Source organism: Zonotrichia albicollis, unplaced genomic scaffold (genome assembly GCF_047830755.1).
Source record: "Zonotrichia albicollis isolate bZonAlb1 unplaced genomic scaffold, bZonAlb1.hap1 Scaffold_254, whole genome shotgun sequence".
In the NCBI taxonomy this organism is placed as follows: domain Eukaryota; kingdom Metazoa; phylum Chordata; class Aves; order Passeriformes; family Passerellidae; genus Zonotrichia; species Zonotrichia albicollis.
Window position 1 is genome coordinate 749,311 of NW_027428428.1, and position 20,755 is coordinate 770,065.

The 20,755-nt window shown below is 53.8% G+C and overlaps 1 protein-coding gene across 1 annotated transcript; it reads left to right on the plus strand.

Moving 5' to 3' along the window:
- The first annotated feature begins 1,172 nt into the window (after positions 1–1,172).
- On the plus strand, positions 1,173–16,036 carry LOC141727782 (serine/threonine-protein kinase pim-1-like). Its single transcript, XM_074534070.1, has 6 exons — positions 1,173–1,207; positions 13,992–14,124; positions 14,248–14,298; positions 14,496–14,862; positions 15,505–15,681; positions 15,930–16,036. Exons 1-6 carry the CDS (start codon positions 1,173–1,175, stop codon positions 16,034–16,036), a joined length of 870 nt encoding a protein of 289 aa, XP_074390171.1.
- The last annotated feature ends 4,719 nt before the right edge of the window (positions 16,037–20,755 follow it).

Genomic DNA, 20,755 nt, shown 5'->3' on the forward strand with positions numbered 1-20,755 from the left:
CCCTGCCAGCCCCCAGGCCAAAGCCCGGCTTGGCACAGCCCCCAGCCCTGGCCACAAGCCCAGCCCTGGCACAGAGTCCATCCCACCCCACCTGTGGCACGGATCCAGCCCCCTTGCCCAGCATCGCTCCAGCTTCCTGCACAGGGCAACTGCCCCTGGAAGGGCCCAGGCACCTGGGGGGCCAAGGGGGGCAGGCAGGGAGCCAAAGGCACCTGGGGACCCTGTGGGGACAGCCCCCAGTCCAACACAATCCATCCTCCAGCAGCCCTCAGTGCCAGATCCCCCATCTCCTGCTGCCCCTCCCCTCCCAGAGCTTTCCGTGTGGGACACCCCAGAGCTGAGCCCAGCCCCAAACCCAGCATGTGGGAGAACAAGGGGAACAAGGGACATGTGATCAGGTGGCTGATTGGCATCTCAGGCACTGCAGACACTGGGGAGCACTGGGCAATGCTGATCACCTGCAGACAAGGCTGAGGGCTGGGGAATGGCTCAGCAGTGACAATTCTCACATCCACAAAACCCGATATCCCTTTCCCTGCAGACACCAAACCCGACCAAGCTCCATGCCCAGAGCATTGTCCAGAGGGGAATATGCCCTGCCCTGCCCCTCATCCTGTCACACCTGCAGCCACGGAGCCCTCCCAGAGCACCTGGGTCATGGCCCTGGCTCTGGGCCCAGGCCAGCACTGGCCCTGAGCAGGATGTGCCCATCCCAGGGACATGGGGAAGTGGGCACCTGTCCCCAGGCAGCCACTCGCAGCTAATTGGGGTAACAGAGGTGCCCTGTGAGGAGGAGGGGTGTTGGTGCCCTGCCAGCATCTCTGACAAGCCCTGTTTACCCAGGCCCTGAGGCACCAGGAGGACATTCAGACATCTTGGGCTTTCAGGAAGGAAAATCCACAGTGAAGTGGTTCCTGAGAGCTGTCTATGACTGTGATTCCTGTTTGACATTCCAGGGCATTGGTGAAGGGTTCTGCACATCTCTTTCCCCAGGGGCAATGTGGATCCATCAGGGAAGTGTTATGACCCAGCTGGGAAAACATTTCAGGCCACTGCCTTGACTATATTTGCTCTGGAACTCACCCAAGGAGGAAGATTTTCCTTGGGAGTTTTGCTGCTTTGTGCCCTTGGAGGAGACACCAGAGTGTCCTCCTGGGGGATTCTTTGTCCGGATGGACAAGAGTTGTGACATCATTGGTGGGCTGAGGTCAGTTTGGAGAGAAATTGAGGAAGTGTCTGCAGGACCCTAAATAGTGAATGAATGGATGAAGGAGGTTCTCACTGTCCTGACCCACTATCCAGCAAAACCACAGCCAAGGGAAGAGGCCTGGTGGAATCAGGGGGAAGCAGACCCTGTTGAGCCTGACGCACACTGGGCAGTGTGGGGTGATCCCCTGCTGGTGTCCCAGCTGTCAGTGCAATACCACTGCTCTGATGGACTGGGCCCTTCAGAAACAAAAGAAGTGATCAAGCTCAGGGGAGGAGGGGATCTGGTCGCGCTTCTCTTCTCTGGGAGTTTCTCTCCGAGGGGGGACATTCCATGAGAATGGGGATGCGGTAAAGGACAGGGTGAGGGCAGCTGCTCCCTCTCTCTCTGGGCTGCGGAGGAGGACGCTGGGAGCTGCTGCTTGGGAAAAGGAATTGGTTGCTGCGGGTGGCCAGAGCAGCTTCCCCAGGCAGGTGCTGTCAGGTGCCTGCAGCACCAAAAGCGTCTCCACTTGGGGCTGCCTTGACAACTCCCTCAGCCCAGCAGACCATGAGCCCGGATGGTGCAATCAAAGCCTCAGCAGAGGGACGAGAAGACTCCTCACACAGCAGATCCAGCCGGGTTTATTAAGGGAAAATCCAAGGGTCCAGGTGAAGTGAGGGTGCAGAGGGAAACAGGAGCAAGCAGGAACACAACCTCTGCTGAAGGGAACCAGAGGCGAAGAGCCAGGAGCAGGGCTGGGGCCAGGGTATATAACTGGAGGAAGGCAGGAGGGGTCAGGGTACAAGTGATCCAATGGAGAAGGGAGCCAGGGCTGGAGATAAGGTGGGGTGACACGGGATGCACCAATGGGGGAGCAGCAATTTTTTTGGAAAAAGAAGACAAAACGCAGCAATTTCCTGGTGCCAAGACTGTCACCACCCAGACCTGGTATTTGATGGCACCGCCCATGCCCAGATCTGGACATTACCCTGTGCCACCACAGCCCAAATGCAGCAATCTGCTGGCAAAGAAAGCCAAACCAGGTAAATACCTGGTGCCTACACCAGCCCAATCTTATGTTTGCTGACACCGCCAGTGCCCAGATCTGGAATTTTTCAGATGCCTGCACAGCATAATTCTAGCAGTTTGCTGGCACACAAAGTTAACATTTGGCAATTTCCAAGTGGCAGCACATTCCCTGCCAAGATCTGGTGTGCGCTGGTGTTGAAGATTGCAATGCAAGGTTTTTTAACTACCATCTGTATGGCAGACTATCTTTTGTCAAGTGGGCAGTTTGCTTTTTCTCTCTCTTTGAGTGACCACATTCACACCTCCCTCGGGAGGGGACATCTGCTGATAACAGACTATTGAATGTCACTGCATGACTGATAAGAACTATAACATCCCATTGTGAGATGCTCCGCCCAGAGGGAGGAGCCAAGAATTGCTACCCAGATATACTCCAGAGGTTTTTGAGATACCAGTGATAGTGGAACCCTGGAAAAAGTTAAAGATAGAATCTAAAATGTTAGGCTTTGTGCTTTCCCAGATCAACTGCACCTGCGTAAGCAGTATGATAAATTATATAATTGTTAGATGTGATGATTGTTTAGTAATTAAATGTATTTATTATATAACCATAAGAAGAATAGTGAGAAAGTATGTTGGAAATTCAGAGAGGGGCTAAATTTATGTATACAATAGAACAGTATAAGTTTAATAATTAACATGAAAGTAACGATAGAGTATAAAACATGATCATTTCGGATGTATGGTCGGAGTCAGATTTGGGTTGAATATATCCCGATTCCTGGAGCTCTTAATATAAAGCACCGCATATAATCCCCCTTGATTATGTGTTTTTGAACGCTAACACCAGCACGGCTTTCTCCACGGAATTCCCCAGAGGAACACCAGCTGTCTCTTCTCCCACTGGATCTTCAGAGGAAGAATACATCCTTCTCTACAGATACCCCCCGCTCCAGCAGAACCACATCTGATGCTTCAGGAGGGCTGCAGCCACATTTCCAATGGGACTGCCACCAACACCCTGACCCACAGGGTGTCATGTTGGGTTCTGTTGTTCTAGTGTACTGCATTGTTTATTTTATCCTTTTTTTTCCCCCCTATTAAAGAACTGTTATTTCCTGCTCCCATATTTTTGCCTGAGAGCCCCTTATTTAAAATTTATAGCAATGCTGAGGGGTGGGGAGGGTTTACATTCTCCATTTCAGGGGAGGTTCCTGCCTTCCTTAGCAGACTCCTGTCTTTCCAAACCAAGACAGATTTTGGTGCCTAACATGCAGCTAGAGGGCACAGAAACAAAAAGGGAAAAACAGTTCTTGAATAATCTAATTTTTGTATGTGTGTAGCTATAGAAACCTCATTAAGCGACACCATGTGGTCCAGCTTGCCCTGGTTTAGGTGGCACCTGATCATGGCTGTATTTCTCCCATTTGTAGGCCCTTATCTAAGCATGGGTCCCATAACCAAGGCTACTGTGGCTGTTATCCAGTATGTTTTATGGGTGAATAAGGTGAGGAATTAATGGATTTTTAACTTCCTCTGGAAAGCAGGCACACAGATTCACAGCTATCACACACTAACTGTATGTTTTTAGGGTTACTTTAATAATGGCACCTGCTGTAAGGAAATGACACCAGGCAAAATCTTCTTCCAAGCATTTAGCCATCTCTTTGGGTCCGCCCCGCCAGTTTTTGAAGGTTTCTGTTCCACTCTAAATATTAATGATATCATACAGTGGCTGGTGTTGCTGATAGGCCTGCTCTATTTAGCATTTAGAGAGAAGGGGTGACTAACCTGGATAACTACCCTGACACCAACCCCAGAATCCAATACGCCACCAGAGTCAAGGGATGCTGCTGCCCCAGAGCCTGACCCTACCTCACATCCCACCCCAGATGTGTACTACCCAGATTGGCTGGGGGGTCTGGTGAAGGAGATATGTGAGATGGACCGGATGCTGAAGGAATACACTTCCCCAGCTGGTGAGAAGCCCTCCCTCTGCCGTGAAGAGAGAAAGTGTAATAGTGCAGCAGCAGAACCCACAGATGTTACAACTGTCCAGGTTCCAGCTGAATTGCAAAGGCAGTCACAGCCAGCAGCAGTTGCCCCTCTAGAAACAAGGAGATCTAAGATGAAAGCAGAGCACCCAGATAGGGGAGGGCCCTCACAACCTACAGGGGAGCCAGAGGTTGCGAACATCACGGAGTCCCTGATGTACAAAAGTCTCTGTAATCTGCGCAAAGACATTGTATGATGGGGACGTGAGGCTTATACAACCTGGCTGCTTTGCATCTGAGATCTTATGAGTACAAGCGTCCAGCTGGATGGTGGTGAGGCAAGGAATTTGGGACCCTTGACCCACGACTCAGGTATCAATCAGATTGTTGTAAAGGAGCCAGGGTCTCTTTCCCTCTGGGAGCGGCTTTTAATGAGTGTCAGAGAGAGGTTTGTCCACAGGGAGAGAATGCAGGACCAGCACCATAGAATGTGCTGGAAGACCCTTGAGGAAGGGATCCAACAGCTGAGAGAAGTGGCAGAATTAGAGGTACTCTTTGGGAGGGATGGACAGCATGATAATGACCCTGATGAAGTTGGGTGCACAGGGCAAATGTTGTGGAGCCTGGCAAATCTGGGGCCATACCAATACACCACCTTTATTGCTACAATTAAAGCTGATAACAACCAAGAGACAGTGGGTTCTGTAGCCAACAAGCTTAAGAATTATGAAAGTATGATCAATGGACTGATGCAGGCTCATGTCTCTGCTGTGATGAAGGACCTCAAAGAGGAGATGAGGGAGGTGGTGAGGGGAGAGGTGAGGAGGAACAGTTCCCACATTGCAGCACTGTGAGTCACAGGCCCCAGAGTCAGAGCCCAACGTTGCCCAGCTAGAGAGAGGGGGAGGTACACCCCACGGGCTGACCTGTGTTTTTTTCTGCGTGACCATGGGGAAGACATGGGAAGGTGGGATGGAAAACGCACTTCTGTCCTGGCAGCACGGGTGCATCAGCTCAAGGAGGGAAACACAAATCAAGGAAACTCCAGTAAAGTGAAGGTAGCCTCAACCTCCCATGACCGAGCTGCTGAGTATGATCTGTCAGATCCCCTGGAAGGTACCTCTCAAATGAATACCCAGGGTTAGAGGGGCCCTGCCTCCAGCCAGCGAGAGGCACGGGAAAACCGGATTTTCTGGACGGTGTGGATCCGATGGCCTGGCACATCAGAACCACAAAAGTAAGATGCTTTATTGATACTGGTGTGCAGTGTACCCTGATACCATCGGGACATGTGGGGGCAGAACCTGTTTCCATTGCCAGGGTGACGGGGGATCCCAACAATTGACCCTGTTAGAAGCCGAGGTAAGCCTGGCTGGGAAAGAGTGGAAAAAACATCCTATTGTGGCTGGCCCAGAGGCCCCGTGTATTCTGGGCATAGATTTCCTCCTGAACGGCTATTACAAAGACCCAAAGGGACTCAGATGGGCTTTTGGCATAGCTGCTGTGGAGGCAGAAAACATGAAGCAGTTGAACACTTTGCCTGGACTATCAGAAAACCCGTCTGCAGTAGGACTCCTGAAGGTGGAAGAGCAAAGACCACCAATTGCCACCTAGACAGTGCACCACCGGCAGTATCAGATAAATCAAGATGCCATGATCCCCATCCACAAAATGATCCGTGAGCTGAAGAGCCAAGGGCTGGTCAGGAAGACCCACTCACCCTTCAACAGCCTCACTTGGCCTGTGCGTAAATCTGAAGGAGAATGGAGATTGACTGTGGACTGTCGTGCATTGAATGAAGTGACTCCACCACTGAGCGCTGCTGTGCCGGACATGCTGGAACTCCAGTATGTGCTGGAGTCCAAGGCAGCAAAATGCTTTGCCACCATTGACATTGCTAACACATTTTTCTCCATTCCTGTGGCAGCAGAATGCAGGCCTCAGTTTGTTTTCACCTGGAGGGGCGTGCAGTACACCTGGAACTGACTGCCCCAGGGGTGGAAGCACAGCCCCACCATCTGCCATGGACTGATCCAGACTGCGCTGGAAAAGGGTGAGGCTCCAGAGTACCTGCAGTACATGGATGACATCATTGTGTGGGGGAACACAGCAATGGAAGTATTTGAGAAAGGAGAGAGGATCATCAGGATTCTGCTAGAAGCCAGCTTTGCTATCAAGAAGAGCAAAGTCAAGGGACGTGCCTGAGAGACCCAGTTCCTGGGAGTGAAGTGGCAATACGGACGGCGTCAGATTCCCACAGAGGTCATCAACAAAATCACCGCGATGTCTCCACCTACTAGCAAGATTGAAACACAAGCTTCCTGGGTGCCATAGGTTTTGGAGAATGCACATTACCGAATAAAGTAAGATTGCAAGAAGAACGAGTTCCACTGGGGTCCTGAACAGCAACAAGCCTTTGCCCAGATCAAGCAGGAGATCGCTCATGTGATTGCCCTTGGCCCAGTCAGGACAGGACCAGAGGTGAAGAATGTGCTGTACTCTGCAGCCGGGAACCATGGCTTGTCCTGGAGCCTTTGGCAGAAGGTGCCAGAGGAGACTCGAGGCCGACCACTGGAATTTTGGAGTCAAAGCTACAGAGGCTCTGAAGCCAACTACACTCCCACAGAGAAGGAAATCTTGGAGTGCAGGCTGTCCCAGAGGTGATTAGTACAGAAGCACAACTCTCCCTGGCACCCCGACTACCGGTGCTGGGGTACCACTGATGCTACATGGTGTAAATGGATTGCTCTTGTTACACAGCGCGCCCCTATTGGAAACCTGAATCGCCCTGGGATTTTGGAGATAATTACAAACTGGCCGGAAGGTGAGAACTTTGGTCTCACTAATGAAGAGGAACAAGAACCAGTGACACGGGCTGAAGAGGCTCCTCCATACAACCAACTGTCCCCAGAGGAAACACGCTACGCTCTTTTCACTGACAGTTCCTGTTGCATTGTAGGGATGAACCGGGAGTGGAAAGCAGCCGTATGGAGCCCCACACGATAGGCTGCACAAGCTACCGAAGGAGAAGGTGGATCAAGCCAACTTGCTGAACTCAAAACTGTTCAACTGGCCCTGGACATTGCTGAGAGAGGGAAATGGCCAAGGCTCTACCTCTACACTGGTTCATGGATGATAGCCAATGCTCTGTGGGAATGGCTGGAGCGGTGGAAAAAGGCTAACTGGCAGCGTAGAGGAAAGCCAATTTGGGCTGCTGATGAGTGGAAATCATCGCTACCAGGGTAGGGAAACTGCCTGTGAAGGTGCGCCATGTAGATGCCCATGTACCCAAGAGTAGAGCTAATGAGGAACACCAAAACAATGAGCAAGTAGACCAGGCTGCAAAGATAGGGGTGTCCAAAATAGACCTAGATTGGGAACATAAGGGAGAGTTATTCCTAGGTCGATGGGCCCATGATGCCTCAGGCCATCAGGGCAGAGATGCCACCTATAAGTGGGCACGAGACCGAGGGGTGGATCTAACCATGGACAGTATTTCTCAGGTTATCCATGACTGTGAGACGTGTGCTGCCATCAAGCAGGCCAAGCGAGTGAAGCCCCTCTGGTATGGTGGGCGGTGGTCCAAGTACAAGTAGGGGGAGGCCTGGCAGATTGACTCCATCACACTGCCCCAGACACGCCAGGGCAAGCGCTACGTGCTGACCATGGTGGAAGCCACCACTGGATGTCTGGAAACCTACTCTGTTTCTCATGGTACAGCCCGGAACACCATCCTGGGCCTGGAAAAGCAAGTTCTGTGGAGACATGGCACCCCTGAGAGGATTGAGTCAGACAATGGGACTCATTTCAAGAACAGCCTTATCAATACCTGGGCTAGGGAACATGGCATTGAGTGGGTGTACCATATCCCCTACCATGCTCCAGCTGCAGGAAAAGTGGAGAGGTACAATGGACTACTAAAAACCCAGTTGAAAGCTTTGGGTGGTGAATATTTCAAGAATTGGGAGCAGCATCTAGCAAAAGCCACCTGGTTAGTTAACACCCAAGGTTCCACCAACCAAGCAGGTCCTGAGTCCCTGAATGTAATAGAAGGAGACAAAGTCCCAGTGGTACATATCAGAGGTTTGTTAGGGAAGACTGTGTGGATCAATTCTGCCTCGAGTACAGACAAACCCATTCGTGGGGTTGTCTTTTCTCAGGGACCAGGTTGCACGTGGTGGATAATGCAAAGAGATGGAACAACACGATGTGTACCTCAGGGAGATCTGATTGTGGGGTAAGAATGATATGCAATATCACTGTTCATTGGATGTTACTGCTATTGTCTGTACATTAAACCATACAGACATGAGTTAGAAGGAAATGTGTAAGAGTTGAAGGTCTGGGCAAGTGATAGATGGAGCTTTAAGTGACTAAAGTGAAAAGGGGCTCTGCAGCTCTGTAATACAGGGCCTGGATTCAGTGGTCCAGTGTGGGGATGTGATGAAGGCATGATGGGTATTGCTTGTAATTTTGGGGAAACAGATGGAAATTTTGTATGAATAATGCATGATGTGTTGTAGTATGTTGATGATATGGGGATAAGGGGGGGAATGTCCTGGGGTGATGTTATGATGCTTGTATCCCCATTCATCTGTTCTGTGCCTTTAAGACCGACTCTGAAGAGTGGAAGTTTTGTTTGGGTTTCTCTTATCAGGGACACAGAGACAAACAGTGCATAGGGCTGTTTTTCACTTCTTGCTTTCAGCTTGCTGCTTTGCTTGCTCTCTTTTCTGCTCTCGCTTCTGCTCTGCTTTGGCCTCTGCTCATTAGCTAGTTTAGCTAAACAGTCCACATTCCTTCCTGGACTGTTTCTCCTCTCCTGTTTCTGTGACCATCTCGAACCTGCTCCGGACTGGGACCCGGGAACACCGAAGGTTCGGCTGCAGCAGCTGCCCCAGCACCGGAGGGACTGAGAACAGAGCAACCACCCCTGAAAGAGACTTTCTGATTTTGTCATCTTTCTCAGAGCGGTGTCATCGGCTATTGTTCATTTTGTGTGCTGGGGGGTGTTGTTCCTGAAGTAAACAGGCTCTTTCCACCTGTCTCCAAGGAATTTTTTCCTGAACCGGTTGGGGGGAGGGGCCGTGTGGGTTTTGCTTTCTGGAGGGGCCCTCCTTTGCAGATTCTTTAACAAATTTGCCCTAAACCAGGACACTGAGCCACGCCGGGGAGAAAAGGCAGGGAGGGGCTCCAGCCCAGCTGCTTCATTGCCCTGCCTGCTTCATGGAGCTCTGCCATGGGAGAAAGCCGACGCCGGACGAGCCCCTGAGCTTCCATCAGCTGCTGGAACTGCTCTGTGACAGCTCCTGTTCTTCCGAGAGAGACCCCGGCGCCTTCTTGTAACGCGTGTCATGGGGGGATTCTGTTTGTTAATAAACTGTGGGGGGTTTTCCACTTTCATCTATCAGTAATAATTTCCTATTGCTGGAAAGGGGTTGTTGGAACACTTTAGAGGAGACGACTTATTGCACAATATCCTGTTTGAAGTTGTCTCAAACTGTGTGAGACAGATGGCTTCACACAGGAGCATCCCCAAGGCTGCTGAGGGGAAGGCACAGAGGAAGACAAACCCAGTATTTCTGAGGGAAACTCCTTGACACCAAACCAACCTGAGCTGTCAAACAGCAGACCTGATGTTTCGAGACATGGGCCAAAGGGGAAACCTTTCAGTGTGTTTGGTCCAGGCTGGGTTATGCTCGAGGCAAAGGTGTGTCAGTGTGTTGGATAATACTCTTTTCTTGACCTAGAGATGGGGACACTGAGAGGTGTTTTAAAAACTTATATTCCATTTTCAGTCTCATGAGAAGGGTGAGAAAATACACATAATTTACACCATCACAATCAGAAGCCAACTATTTCCTAATTACAGTAGTTCTTGGTCTATCAGATTTTTGCCATGCCATGTTGTAGATGCCTTAAAGCCAATTATTTAAAACTACCCCTTGTGGTTCCCACTAAAATGCATCTTTCGTAGCTCTATTTTTCCAAAGTCTTATTTGCAAGGCCATCTTTTGAAACTTTTTTCTAGCTCCATTTCTCTCTCAACAATATCTGTCCTACTCCATGGCATTTTTAAGTTAGCATTTCTTGTCTCAAGATTTATATACAGATTCATACGGTGTGGGCCTTCTATTAGGCTCTAAAAACTTTCTACACATCCATTTCCCACATCAGTGCACTTGGCTCCTTCTCTCCTCATTGTGCCTGGCAAGCACAGGAGCCCAGAGCTCCTGCAGAACCCATCACAGCACTCAGTGGGAGCAAACTTGTGTCCAGTCCTCACCAGGAGCTGTGGTGCCCAGCATTCCAGCACACTGGAATGAGGAACTGTTCCTGCTCTTTCAGAAGGAGCTAAGGAGCTTTGGCCTTCAGATCAATTGTCTGCAGGCTCCTGCAGTGCCTGGTGCTGCTCCCTTGCCAGAGGCACCCCAGGCCAGGGGGGCACATCTGGGCTGCTGTGTCTGGCTCTGGGGCTCCCTGTTCTGGGCAGTGAGGAGGAGCTGCAGAGGCTCTGCAGGACTGACAGGATGGGCTTTGGGGCTGGCAGGAGAAGCTGAGGGACCTGGGCTGCTGGAGCTTCTCAAGAGGAGGCCCAGGGCTCCTCCAGCAACTGCTGCAAGGGTGGTTTCAGAGAATCCCAGAGTCAGCAAGGGTGGAAGAGGCCATGGAGGTCATCAAGTCCAACCTGTGCCCTGACAACGCCTTGTCTCCCCTGAGCCTCCTCCAGGATAAACATTGCAGGTCCTTCAGCCACTCCTCACAGGACTTGTGTTCTTCCAGACCCCTCCCCAGCCTTGTTGCCCTTCTCTGGACACACTCCAGCCCTTCCATGTCCTTCCTAAATTAGGGGGCCCCAGAACTGGAAATAGCACTCGAGGTGCTGCCCAAGCAGTGCTGAGCACAGGGGAAGAATCCCTGCCCTGCTCCTGCTGCCCACACCATTCGTGTTCCAGGCCAGGAGCCATTGGCCTTCTTGCCCACCTGGGCACACTGCTGACTCATGTCCAGCCTGCTGTCCCTCAGTCCCTGCAGGTCCCTTTCTGCCTGGCTGCTGTCCAGCCCCTCTGGTGCCTTGTTGAGGGAGGGATGCAGGGAGGGAACGGGTCCAGATCCAATCCTTCCTGAACTGTGGTGTTTGCTGGCACTGCCAGTTCCCAGATCTTGGTATTTCCATATTCTGGCACAGCCCAAGTCCAGCAATTTGCTGGCAAAGAAAGCCAAAATCAAGCAAATACCTGGTACCTACAGCAACCCGATCTCATGTTTGCTGACACCCCCAGTACCCAGATCCGGAATTTTTCAGATGCCTGCACAGCATAATTCCAGCAATTTGCTGGCACAGAAAATAAGCATCTGGCAATTTCCCAGTGCCGGCACATTCCACACCAAGATCTGGCGTGCCCTGGCACTGCCAGTGCCCACATCTGGCAATTTCCCTCTTCGGGCACCACCCATATCCAGAATTTGCAGGCAAAGAAAGCTAAAACCTGGCAATTTCCCCTTGCCAGCACTGCCGATTCTGGAGTTTGTTGGCAGCAGGATTCCAAGAAAGATGGAAGGAAAGAAGGAAAGAAAAGAGGAAGGCATCCAGACCCAGTCCTTCCTGGAGCCTGCAGCCTGAAATGGGCTGTTTGCTGGCACTGCCAGTGCCCAGATCTGAAAATTTCCCCATTCTGGCACCGCCCAAGTGCAGCAATTTGCTGGCACAGAAATCCAAAACCTGTGGCTGCTTCCTGCTACTGGGTCTGGCACCGCCCCCACATCTTGTGTTTCATGTAACCAGAACCCAGATTTGGAAATTTCTCAGTGCCAGCAGAGCCCAAATCTGGCAGATTTCTGTCATTGGCAATGACACCACTCAGATCTGGTGTTTGTTGGCAGTGCCAGCGCCAAGATCTGAAAACTTCCTGGTGCTGGCACAGCCCAAGTCCAGTGATTTGCTGGCACAGAAAGCCAAAATTTGGAAATCTGCAGGTTCTGGCTCCAGCACCATCCAGATCTGGTGTTTTCTGGGACCGCCAGTGCCCAGATTTGGAAATTTCCCGATGCCTTCACAGCCCAGGTCTAGCAATTTGGTTTTAGTTAGCTTAGGCAGAGAAGTTCCTTGGACTGTGACTTTCCTTTTTCTTGGAACTGTTTAAACATGCTCTGGACTGAAAACCCAGACAAACACCAGCAGCAGCTCACCCCTGTGGCCCACCGAGCTCTGGGACGCTGCATTCCAGCGCCACAGGGACATAGAAGAGACCGAGTGAGCCAACTACAACCCACAAAAAGGACTTTCTGAATTTGCCATCTCTTCAGCACTGTCAGAGTTTGATTTCATATTATTCATTTTTCATGCTTGTGAATACTTTACTTGTTAAAAACCCTGGGGTTTTTTTTTCACTTTTCTCGAGGGAGGTCTTTTCCTGACCTAGTAGGGGGAGGGGCCGCTTGAACTTGCTCTCCAGACGGACCCCTTTTGGAGATTTCGTCCCCAAATTTGCCCTAAGCCAGCACAAACAGTTACAATGAAAACATCACCAGTGGCATCATTTCCTGGTGGCAAATCTTGTGACAGAAAATTGACCTTATTCTCCATGAGAGATTCTTGGGAAGAGCAGACAGGAGAAGATTCCTGGAAAACTGAAACAGCTTTCCAGAAGTGAAATGAAAATGAAAGAAACAATCCAAGATGCTTTCCTCTATTTATTTCTATGCTCCCCTTTTCCATGTTGCACTACTTCTCCATCCCAGTAATTCCAGATGCACTGCACCTCTAAGATTGGTGACTTAGTGATTTTTAGACACTCTAAAATACCATGAGTCACACACAGTTTTCCTTCCCCTGTTTTTACAGGAAAGCAACACTGGAGGTGTCAGTGCAGTGCTGGGGTCAGGTAGGAATCCTACCCCAAGGGAAGGTGCCCCGACAGTGTTTGACCCTCAGCAAGGACAATGCCCAGCAGCAAGCGAGGGGATCGCTGTGCCAGTGTGCAGGAGTCAGGGCTCTGCATCTGCGCTCAGCGCTGCAAAGTTCCCGTGTTTGGGCAGACGGAGGGGCTGTCCCCGGGGCGCGCGGGGCTCGAACGTGGGGCTCGTGGGTCCAGCGGGGAACGGACAGGGGGACGAACGGCCCCGGTGCTTCAGTTGCAGCGGCGGCAGCGGCGACAGCAGCAGCGGCGGCAGCAGCAGCGGCGGCAGCAAAGAGATATTTTGAATACTCTCTTTCTTTCCCTTCTCTCTTTCTTCCTCTCTCCCTCCCTTTCCCGCTGTCGGGCACCCTTCCCTCGGGGTCCCTTGCCCGGCGTCCCTCTCCTCTCCCCGCCTCCCTGTCCCCTGCAGGGCCGGGCCATGCCCCCGGCCCGCCCCCGGCCCCGGGCGGGGCTGCCCCGTGCCCGGCCCCGGCCGTCCCGCCGCGGTTGCGCCTCCGCCCGGCTCTGGCTGTACTGGCGGTGGCGCTGCTGCGCGGGCATCAGTGCCTGGTGCGGGGGCGGCATCGCCGCCCTTTGCCTCCGCCTGGCCCGAGCCCGGCCCCGACCCCGACCCCGGCCCTGGCCACGGCCGCGCCCCCGGCCCCTGCCCCGGCTCCTCCCGGGGCCCGCGGAGCACACACGCGGCGCGGCCGCTCCCGCCGCCTCCGCTGCGGCTTCCCCGGCCCGAGCTCCGCCGCTCGGCAGCGCGGCCGCCGGCCCCGAGCCTCCCGTGCCGCGTTCCCGGGAGCCAACGCCTGGGCATGGCCGGCCCGGGGCGGGTGAGGGGCGCTCGGGGGCCGTTGCTGGTCCCGGGCCGAGCGCTGACAGCCGCGTCTCGCCCGCAGGGACGGCGCAGGAGGCCCTGCAGGAGCGGTATCGGCTGGGATCGCTGCTGGGGCGCGGCGGCTTCGGCAGAGTCTTCGCGGCCACGCGGCTCTCGGACGGCGCCCCGGTGAGCGGCGGGGCCGGCGGCGGGCGCAGGAGGAGGCGATGGAGGAGGAGGAGGGCGGAGGGCGGAGGATGGGGCACGCAGTGGGGGCGGCGATCTCACCCCGCTGCTGGCCTTGGCTTGCAGGTGGCCATCAAAAGGGTTCCACGGAACCGCGTCCGGCACTGGGGCGAGCTGGTGAGTGAGCGGGGCCAGCAGCCGGGGCTGCCGGCCAGGGATGAGCCGGGGCCCGGCACGGTGGGAGCCGCCAGGACGCCCCGAGGGAGAGCGGGCGTGGGGCCAGCGCAGGGCGCAGAGCATCCCGGGCTGGCTGAGGGCTTCCCCAGGCCTGGCACGGCATCGGCCCCAGTGACGGCATCGTGCTCCTCCCGCAGCCCGACGGCACCAGCGCACCCCTGGAGATCGTGCTGCTGGCCAAGGTGTCCACTGGCTTCCCCGGTGTGGTCCAGCTGCTGGAGTGGCTCGAGCTCCCCAACTGCATCGTGATGGTGCTGGAGCGGCCAGAGCAGTGTCAGGACCTGCATCGTTTCATTCGGGCACGGCGGTTCCTGCCCGAGGAGGAGGCGCGGGAGCTGTTCTGCCAGGTGCTGGAGGCCGTGCGGCACTGCACCAGCTGCGGGGTCCTGCACAGGGACATCAAGCCAGAGAACATCCTGGTTGACCTGGACACCGGGCAGGCCAAGCTGATTGACTTTGGCTGTGGCACCTACCTGCAGGACACAGTCTACACACACTTTGCAGGTGAGCCTACCCAGGGCTGTGCTCCCGCTGCTGACATCTCATGGCCCAACATCTCCCAGCCCAAGCTGGCTGTGGCAGCGGGGATTCTCCCTTTTGCTGCCAGTCAGGGCACTGAGTCCTCAGCTGAGTTGCTTTAGAGCAGGGCTGGGTGGGCAGGCATCTTCCAGCCCTGCTGGCAGCCTTTGCCAGCCACTCTGCCCAGGACTGGGGCTGGGCTGGGGCAGCCAGCCCGACCAAAACCCCCGTGGGTGGGGGTAGCAGAGAGAGAGGGCAGAACCTGTGCCCCAGCCAGTTTGGTGTGCAAATGAGAGGAAGGGCTTGCACTACCCCACTCGCCCTGTTTCCCTTGGCTTCATAATATTTTTGGGGCAATGCAGGCAGGGAGGATAAGGGCATGTTTTTTCCCCAGCATGGAGTGGATTTTTCCTTTGCATCTCATGGTCGTGCCTAGCCAGGGCTGCCCTCTTCCAGCACCAGAGGCTTCTTTTCCAACCCTAACTTTGTGCACAAGTCCCAGATGCTGGCGAGAGGGCAGTGGTCACCCTGTGTGCCCCTGATGCAGCCCCCGCAGGCCCAGGGATGCTGGGGCCAGGCTCTGGGAGCAGCAGCATCCCCCTGATGAACTCCATCTGTATTCCATAGGAACACTGTCCTACAGCCCCCCGGAATGGAACGACTTTGGCTGGTACCATGGCGAGGCAGCAACGGTCTGGTCCCTGGGCATCCTGCTGCACCAGATGGTCTGCGGGGAGCACCCTTTCAGGAGGGGCCAGAACCTCAGCTGGGGCCAGCTCCCGCTGCCACAAAGGCTCTCTCAAGGTGGATCCTCTTCTCTTGGAATGGGTGGAATCCCAGTGCTGGGAGCCAGCAGCGGGCTCGTGGGCATCCCGCTCTGGCAGCTGCTGAGGAGGTGGCACATGTCCTGCTCTCCTCCAAAACAGGGAATTGGTGGGAAAGTTTAGGCCCAGCTCAGAGCGCATCCAGCATGGCCTGGGCACGGGAATAGTGGGGTAAAGCAGACAGGAGCCTTCTCTGGCTGACCATCAGTTTCTGCTTTCTATCCCCAGAGTGCAAAGACCTGATCTGGTGGTGTTTATCCGTGAACTCCTTGGACAGACCCACACTGGAAGACCTGTTCTGTGTTCCTTGGATGCAGGATATTCCTCTGCCATAGAAGAAGGGAGAGCGCCACAGGCACACTTTGATCCAGGGCCCTGGTAAGTTCCTGTTCCACACATGCCTTGGCAATGAGAAGCAAAGGAACCCAACCCTTTTTGTGCTGCCAGTGTCACTGCACCGGGGTCATGGGATGGGAACACGCAGCCCTTGTGCTGGAGCCCTTGTGCTGGAGCTGAGCTGCTCTGCCCAGCACTGGTGGCCGCCATCCCAGCTGGTTTTGCTTGTCCTGGTTCCCTGACAGCTGGGGCCCTGGGCAGAGCCCTGAGAGCCTGGTCTGCCCGCAGGGAAGGAGAAGGAGCCCCTGGAGAAGCTGTACCGGGTGGGGATGATGATGCTGCTGCTGCTGGAGACAGCGAGGGTGACAGCAAGGATGACAAGCTCTTCCTCAGCCTGGCCACTGGAGGCTGAAGGTGATGCACTTTGATTCTGGCACCTTCTTCAAAGCCAAACTCCACGGGGAATTTGCAGATGAGTCGCCATCTGGGGAAATTCTGCCAGATTTGGGCATGACCCAGCCTGGTGGGGAACCAAAGGCTCCCCCTTTGCTGGGGCAGATGCAACTCATTCTTCAGTTGCTGCCCAGCTGCTTTTGGCGGGGCTGGGAGGATGGGCTGGGGCGGGTACGAAATGGGAGTGGGCTCCTGGCTCTGCCAACAGCCCCCAGCACCCACTGTGCCCTGGGCTGGGGCTGGGGCTGGGGCAGCCAGCCCGACACAAACAAAGCCCATGGTGGGAGCAGAGGTGGGGCTCCAGAACCTGTGCACAGCTGCTTTGCTGTGCAGGCAAGGAAGGGCTTGGGCTGCTCCACTGCCCTTGTTTGCTTTGGGGTCACTGTTATTGTGGGGGGCAGTGCAGGGGGGAAGAGAGAAAGTGTGGGATTCCCTCAGCCATGGCTGGGTTTTTCCCTAGCATGTAGGTGTTGGGCCTTCCTCAAGGCCCTGACAGAGATAAGAGTTTTTACTGTTTTTCTTGTTTTCCCTTTTTGTCTCTAAACTCTTGTCAATAATGTGTTGTTTGTTATTCCAGAGGAAGCATTCGAGGTGGTCCAGTGTGGATGGGGAAGTGCTTGGGAGCAGCTGTGGCGTGGATGGGCCGTGCCCTTGGAGAAGGCTGAGGCCATGGTTTGGGAGCAGCTTTTCTTCCAGCCGTGGCTGGTGTGAGGTGGGTCCCTGTGTGCTTGGCAGGGTGGGATCAGAGCTTTTGGGAGATGGCAGCGAGCACAGGAGCATCCTGCTCTGGGCAGCTGCTGAGGGCTGGATGTGCCATGGCTGGCTGCAGGCTGGGCACATGTCCTGCCCTCCTGCTCTGTGCCAAAGACAGCAGGTATGGGCAGCTCTGGGCACAGCCAGCATGGCCTGGGCACCGCAGGCCTTGGCACAAGGGCACAGGAGCCCTCAGCTGACGGGCGGTTTCTGCTTTCTCTCCTCGCAGCCGGGCTCTGCGGGTGCTGAGGCTGCTCTGGGCTCTGCCAGGGCTCTGCTGGGCTCAGCCCTTGGCCCAGCTGGGCTGGCTCGGCCCTCACATTGCTCTGACAGCTTTGCATCAGACGAGCCCGTTGTGAGCACAGCACCTGAGCTTTCTGCTTTGGCCGGTGAGTGAGATTCTGCTGCAGGCCCAGAGATTGCAGCTGGGGACACACATCCAGCTGGCAAGGACCCAAACTCTCCACAGTCCCGTCTGAACACCTGGATCTGTACAGGGTGTTTTCTTCTTGACTGGCTGGAATTGTGCAATTGCACTTTGTTCCTCCTCTAGCAGTGCCACGAGTGGGCCAAAGCTGGCGAGTGGGCCGTGCTCCTGAGGCAGTGCAGTCTGGAGCTGATGGATGGAGAATTGCCCTTCTGCACTGCCAAACCAGAGCAAAAAGCCGTAAGTGGGACTTTGTGTCTCTAAGAAATCCCTGACAGTTACAACAGGAATGTGCAGCTCATTCCCAGGCTGAGAAGGAAGGTCATCTTCTGAAGGATGTGGGCTTTGACAGAGTTTCCATTCCCAGTCCTGCTTGGAGCTGGAAGGGCACAAAGCAATTTCCTCTTTCTTTGACCACAATTTCAAATACCAGTGTTGGGAACAAAGCCCAAAATCTTTTAAGAGGCCGCTGAGGTCAGTAAGATGGATCCATGCCATCAGCACATTTACAATGTAAAGAACTGAGTTCTCTTTTGAAAAAGATCATTTACCTCTTAATGCAAAGAATGTATCTTTGCATTTATGTTTTGTTTTTTTCACTAACATTGTGTTATGTTTTTTCACTAATACTTGGATTTTATGCTTATCTTTTACAATTTACCTATTTTTTTCCTTTTTCCTTTTTTTTTCCTTTCAATAGAAAACATGTCCTATCAAAGGAATGTCCTTTGCTCCTGGTTCCCGTGTGGAGCAGCTCCCTTCCTGCTGGCTGAGCTGCTCAGGCAGAGCCCGGCAGCTCCTGGCCCTGCAGGGCTGAGGCTTTTCCCCGTTGCTGGGCACAGACTGATGGAGCAGCACTGCTGAACTCGGGCACACAGAGGGACCAGCAGCAGCTGCCTTTGGCCACCTGAGGCTCCAGGGCCCAAACTCTGAGCAGCCAGGGCTGGAAGAGACTGGCAGGATCTGGTCCCTGACTCTGGGCCAGGGCTGCACAAATGACCCCACAGCAGCAGCAGCAGCAGCAGCAGCAGCAGCACATGGAGCTGACTTTGAGCACAGCCCCTGCCCCTCTTCCCTCCCATGTGCAGCGGTGTCACAGCAGCCTGAGGCACCTGGGAGCCCCCAGTGCCAGCAGGGACTGGAGATGGCAGCCCTGGGCTCCTGGAGGCTGTGCAGGGAACAGAGCTGGGCACTCCCTGTCCATGGGGAGCTTCCAGATGGAAAAGGCTGCTGTGCCCAGGCAGCTGCAAAGGCAGAGAAAGGAGGCTCTGGAGCCCTGGATCTGTGCCAGTGCCACAGTCCTGGGCAGCAGCCAGCGAGCCCTGGGGGAACAGAGGGCACAGCAAGAGGGACAGAACCAGGCAAGGGCAGAGACTGGAGAGAGCCAGGCCTGGGAGCAGGAACAGCTGCTCCATTGCACTCTTGGAGAAAGCTCTTGGCTGGTTCAAAGCGCTGAAAGGTGTGAAGGGCAGAGAGGAGGCCACAACAAACAATGCTCCTGTTTGCACAGCCTCCCCTTCCCTGTTTGCACAGCCTCCCCTCTCTGTGTCCCAGAAGGAATTGCATTGAGTGGATTCGTCTCTCCCAGTCGTCTCGTTCAGCATGAGCAGCTCAGCACCAGGAACTGAAGGAGCTGAAGCCTCAGGCCACAGGAGCTGGGCAAGAGGGAACTTTTGGAGCAAAGTAATGCTGCTAAAATAGCTCCAGCTGAATGCAGTGGATAGAATCATGGAATCACAGAATCCTCTCTGTTGGAAAAGCCCTCTGAGCTCACCCAGTGCAGCCGCTCACCCAGCAGTGCCAAGCCCAGCACTAAACCACATCCCTGAAGAGCCAAGGCCTGGACACCAGCCCTGAGTGAGGCCTGGACAGCAGGCCCTGAGCCAAAGGTGGTCTCTGGATGAACCTTCCAAGCAAAGGTTATCTTTGTATCTGCTCCCTGATGAAATATGCATGGTCATTAGCATTGAGATAGATGTAGCCACTCCTTAGTGAAACATGTATTGACCTTTGTGTATTTAGAAGCCAGACAAGGCCATGGAATCTGACATCTGGCCTTGTTTGGGGCTGTATGGTCAAAGTCACCTCCCTTGGTTCCTCCTTGAGCCCTTGCCAGGCTTTGGGAGGGTCGCAAGAGGAGGATGAAAGCAGATGTTGCCACACTAGCAGTGCTGTCAGTTTGTTCATTCAGCACTGTCAGAGCTGGACCCTCTCCCAGCGGGGTTGGAGCCTCACCTGGGGCTGGAGGCACCTGCAGGAATTCCCAGTGCCCAGGAGTGGCTCTGCAGCCCTTGGCTGTGACAGCTTCCCCAGCTGCTGTGTGGGTCTGGGGGATGGTAAAGCCTGAGGGTAAATGCTACTGGATCTTTGTTAATCACTGCTGCAATCTTTGTTGGGGATGGTTGGGTGCATTGCTGAGCTGCTCCTTTTGTGATTCTTTGCTGCTCTGAACTGCGGGAAATGACACTGATTCCTTCAGTTGGACTCTGTGTCTTTGGTGCTGACCCTGCCCACTGGTAAAACAAAACTGGACCAGTCTGTCCAGATGCCAACAAAATGTCACTTGTTCAGTGTCAATGTGAGGAATCAGTCCCATCAGAAATTCCCAGCTGGGAAGCCCTTCCCTGGAGTTCCCTGGCTCTGGAGTGGGCTGAGGTCAGAGCCCCGTGGGAGCAGTGGGGCAGTCGGGTAAAAGAAGCTGCACCCCTGGATTTCTTCAAATGCATCCAAAAATTGCAAATGGAAAAGGAAAAGACCTTGTGGGTTTGGGCAGACAAAGATGAATTTGCTGAGAGTACATAGGAAACAGCACCTTCAGAAGGAAAAATTATTGTTGGAATGCTCCCACATGGAGCAATAGAAGAAGGTTTTAATCTTGAGCTCAGATGCACTTGTGCAAGTGACATATCAATCTAATAAATAACTATATACATATCTATAGGATAACAAGACCTTCATATTTATAAATTTATTTAGATATGTCTATATCTACATATCTATATTTCTATATCAATATGTACACATAAAATACTAATAATGTGAACTAGTGCTGACAATACTAATTTGGTATCTTTGGCTGCTCAGG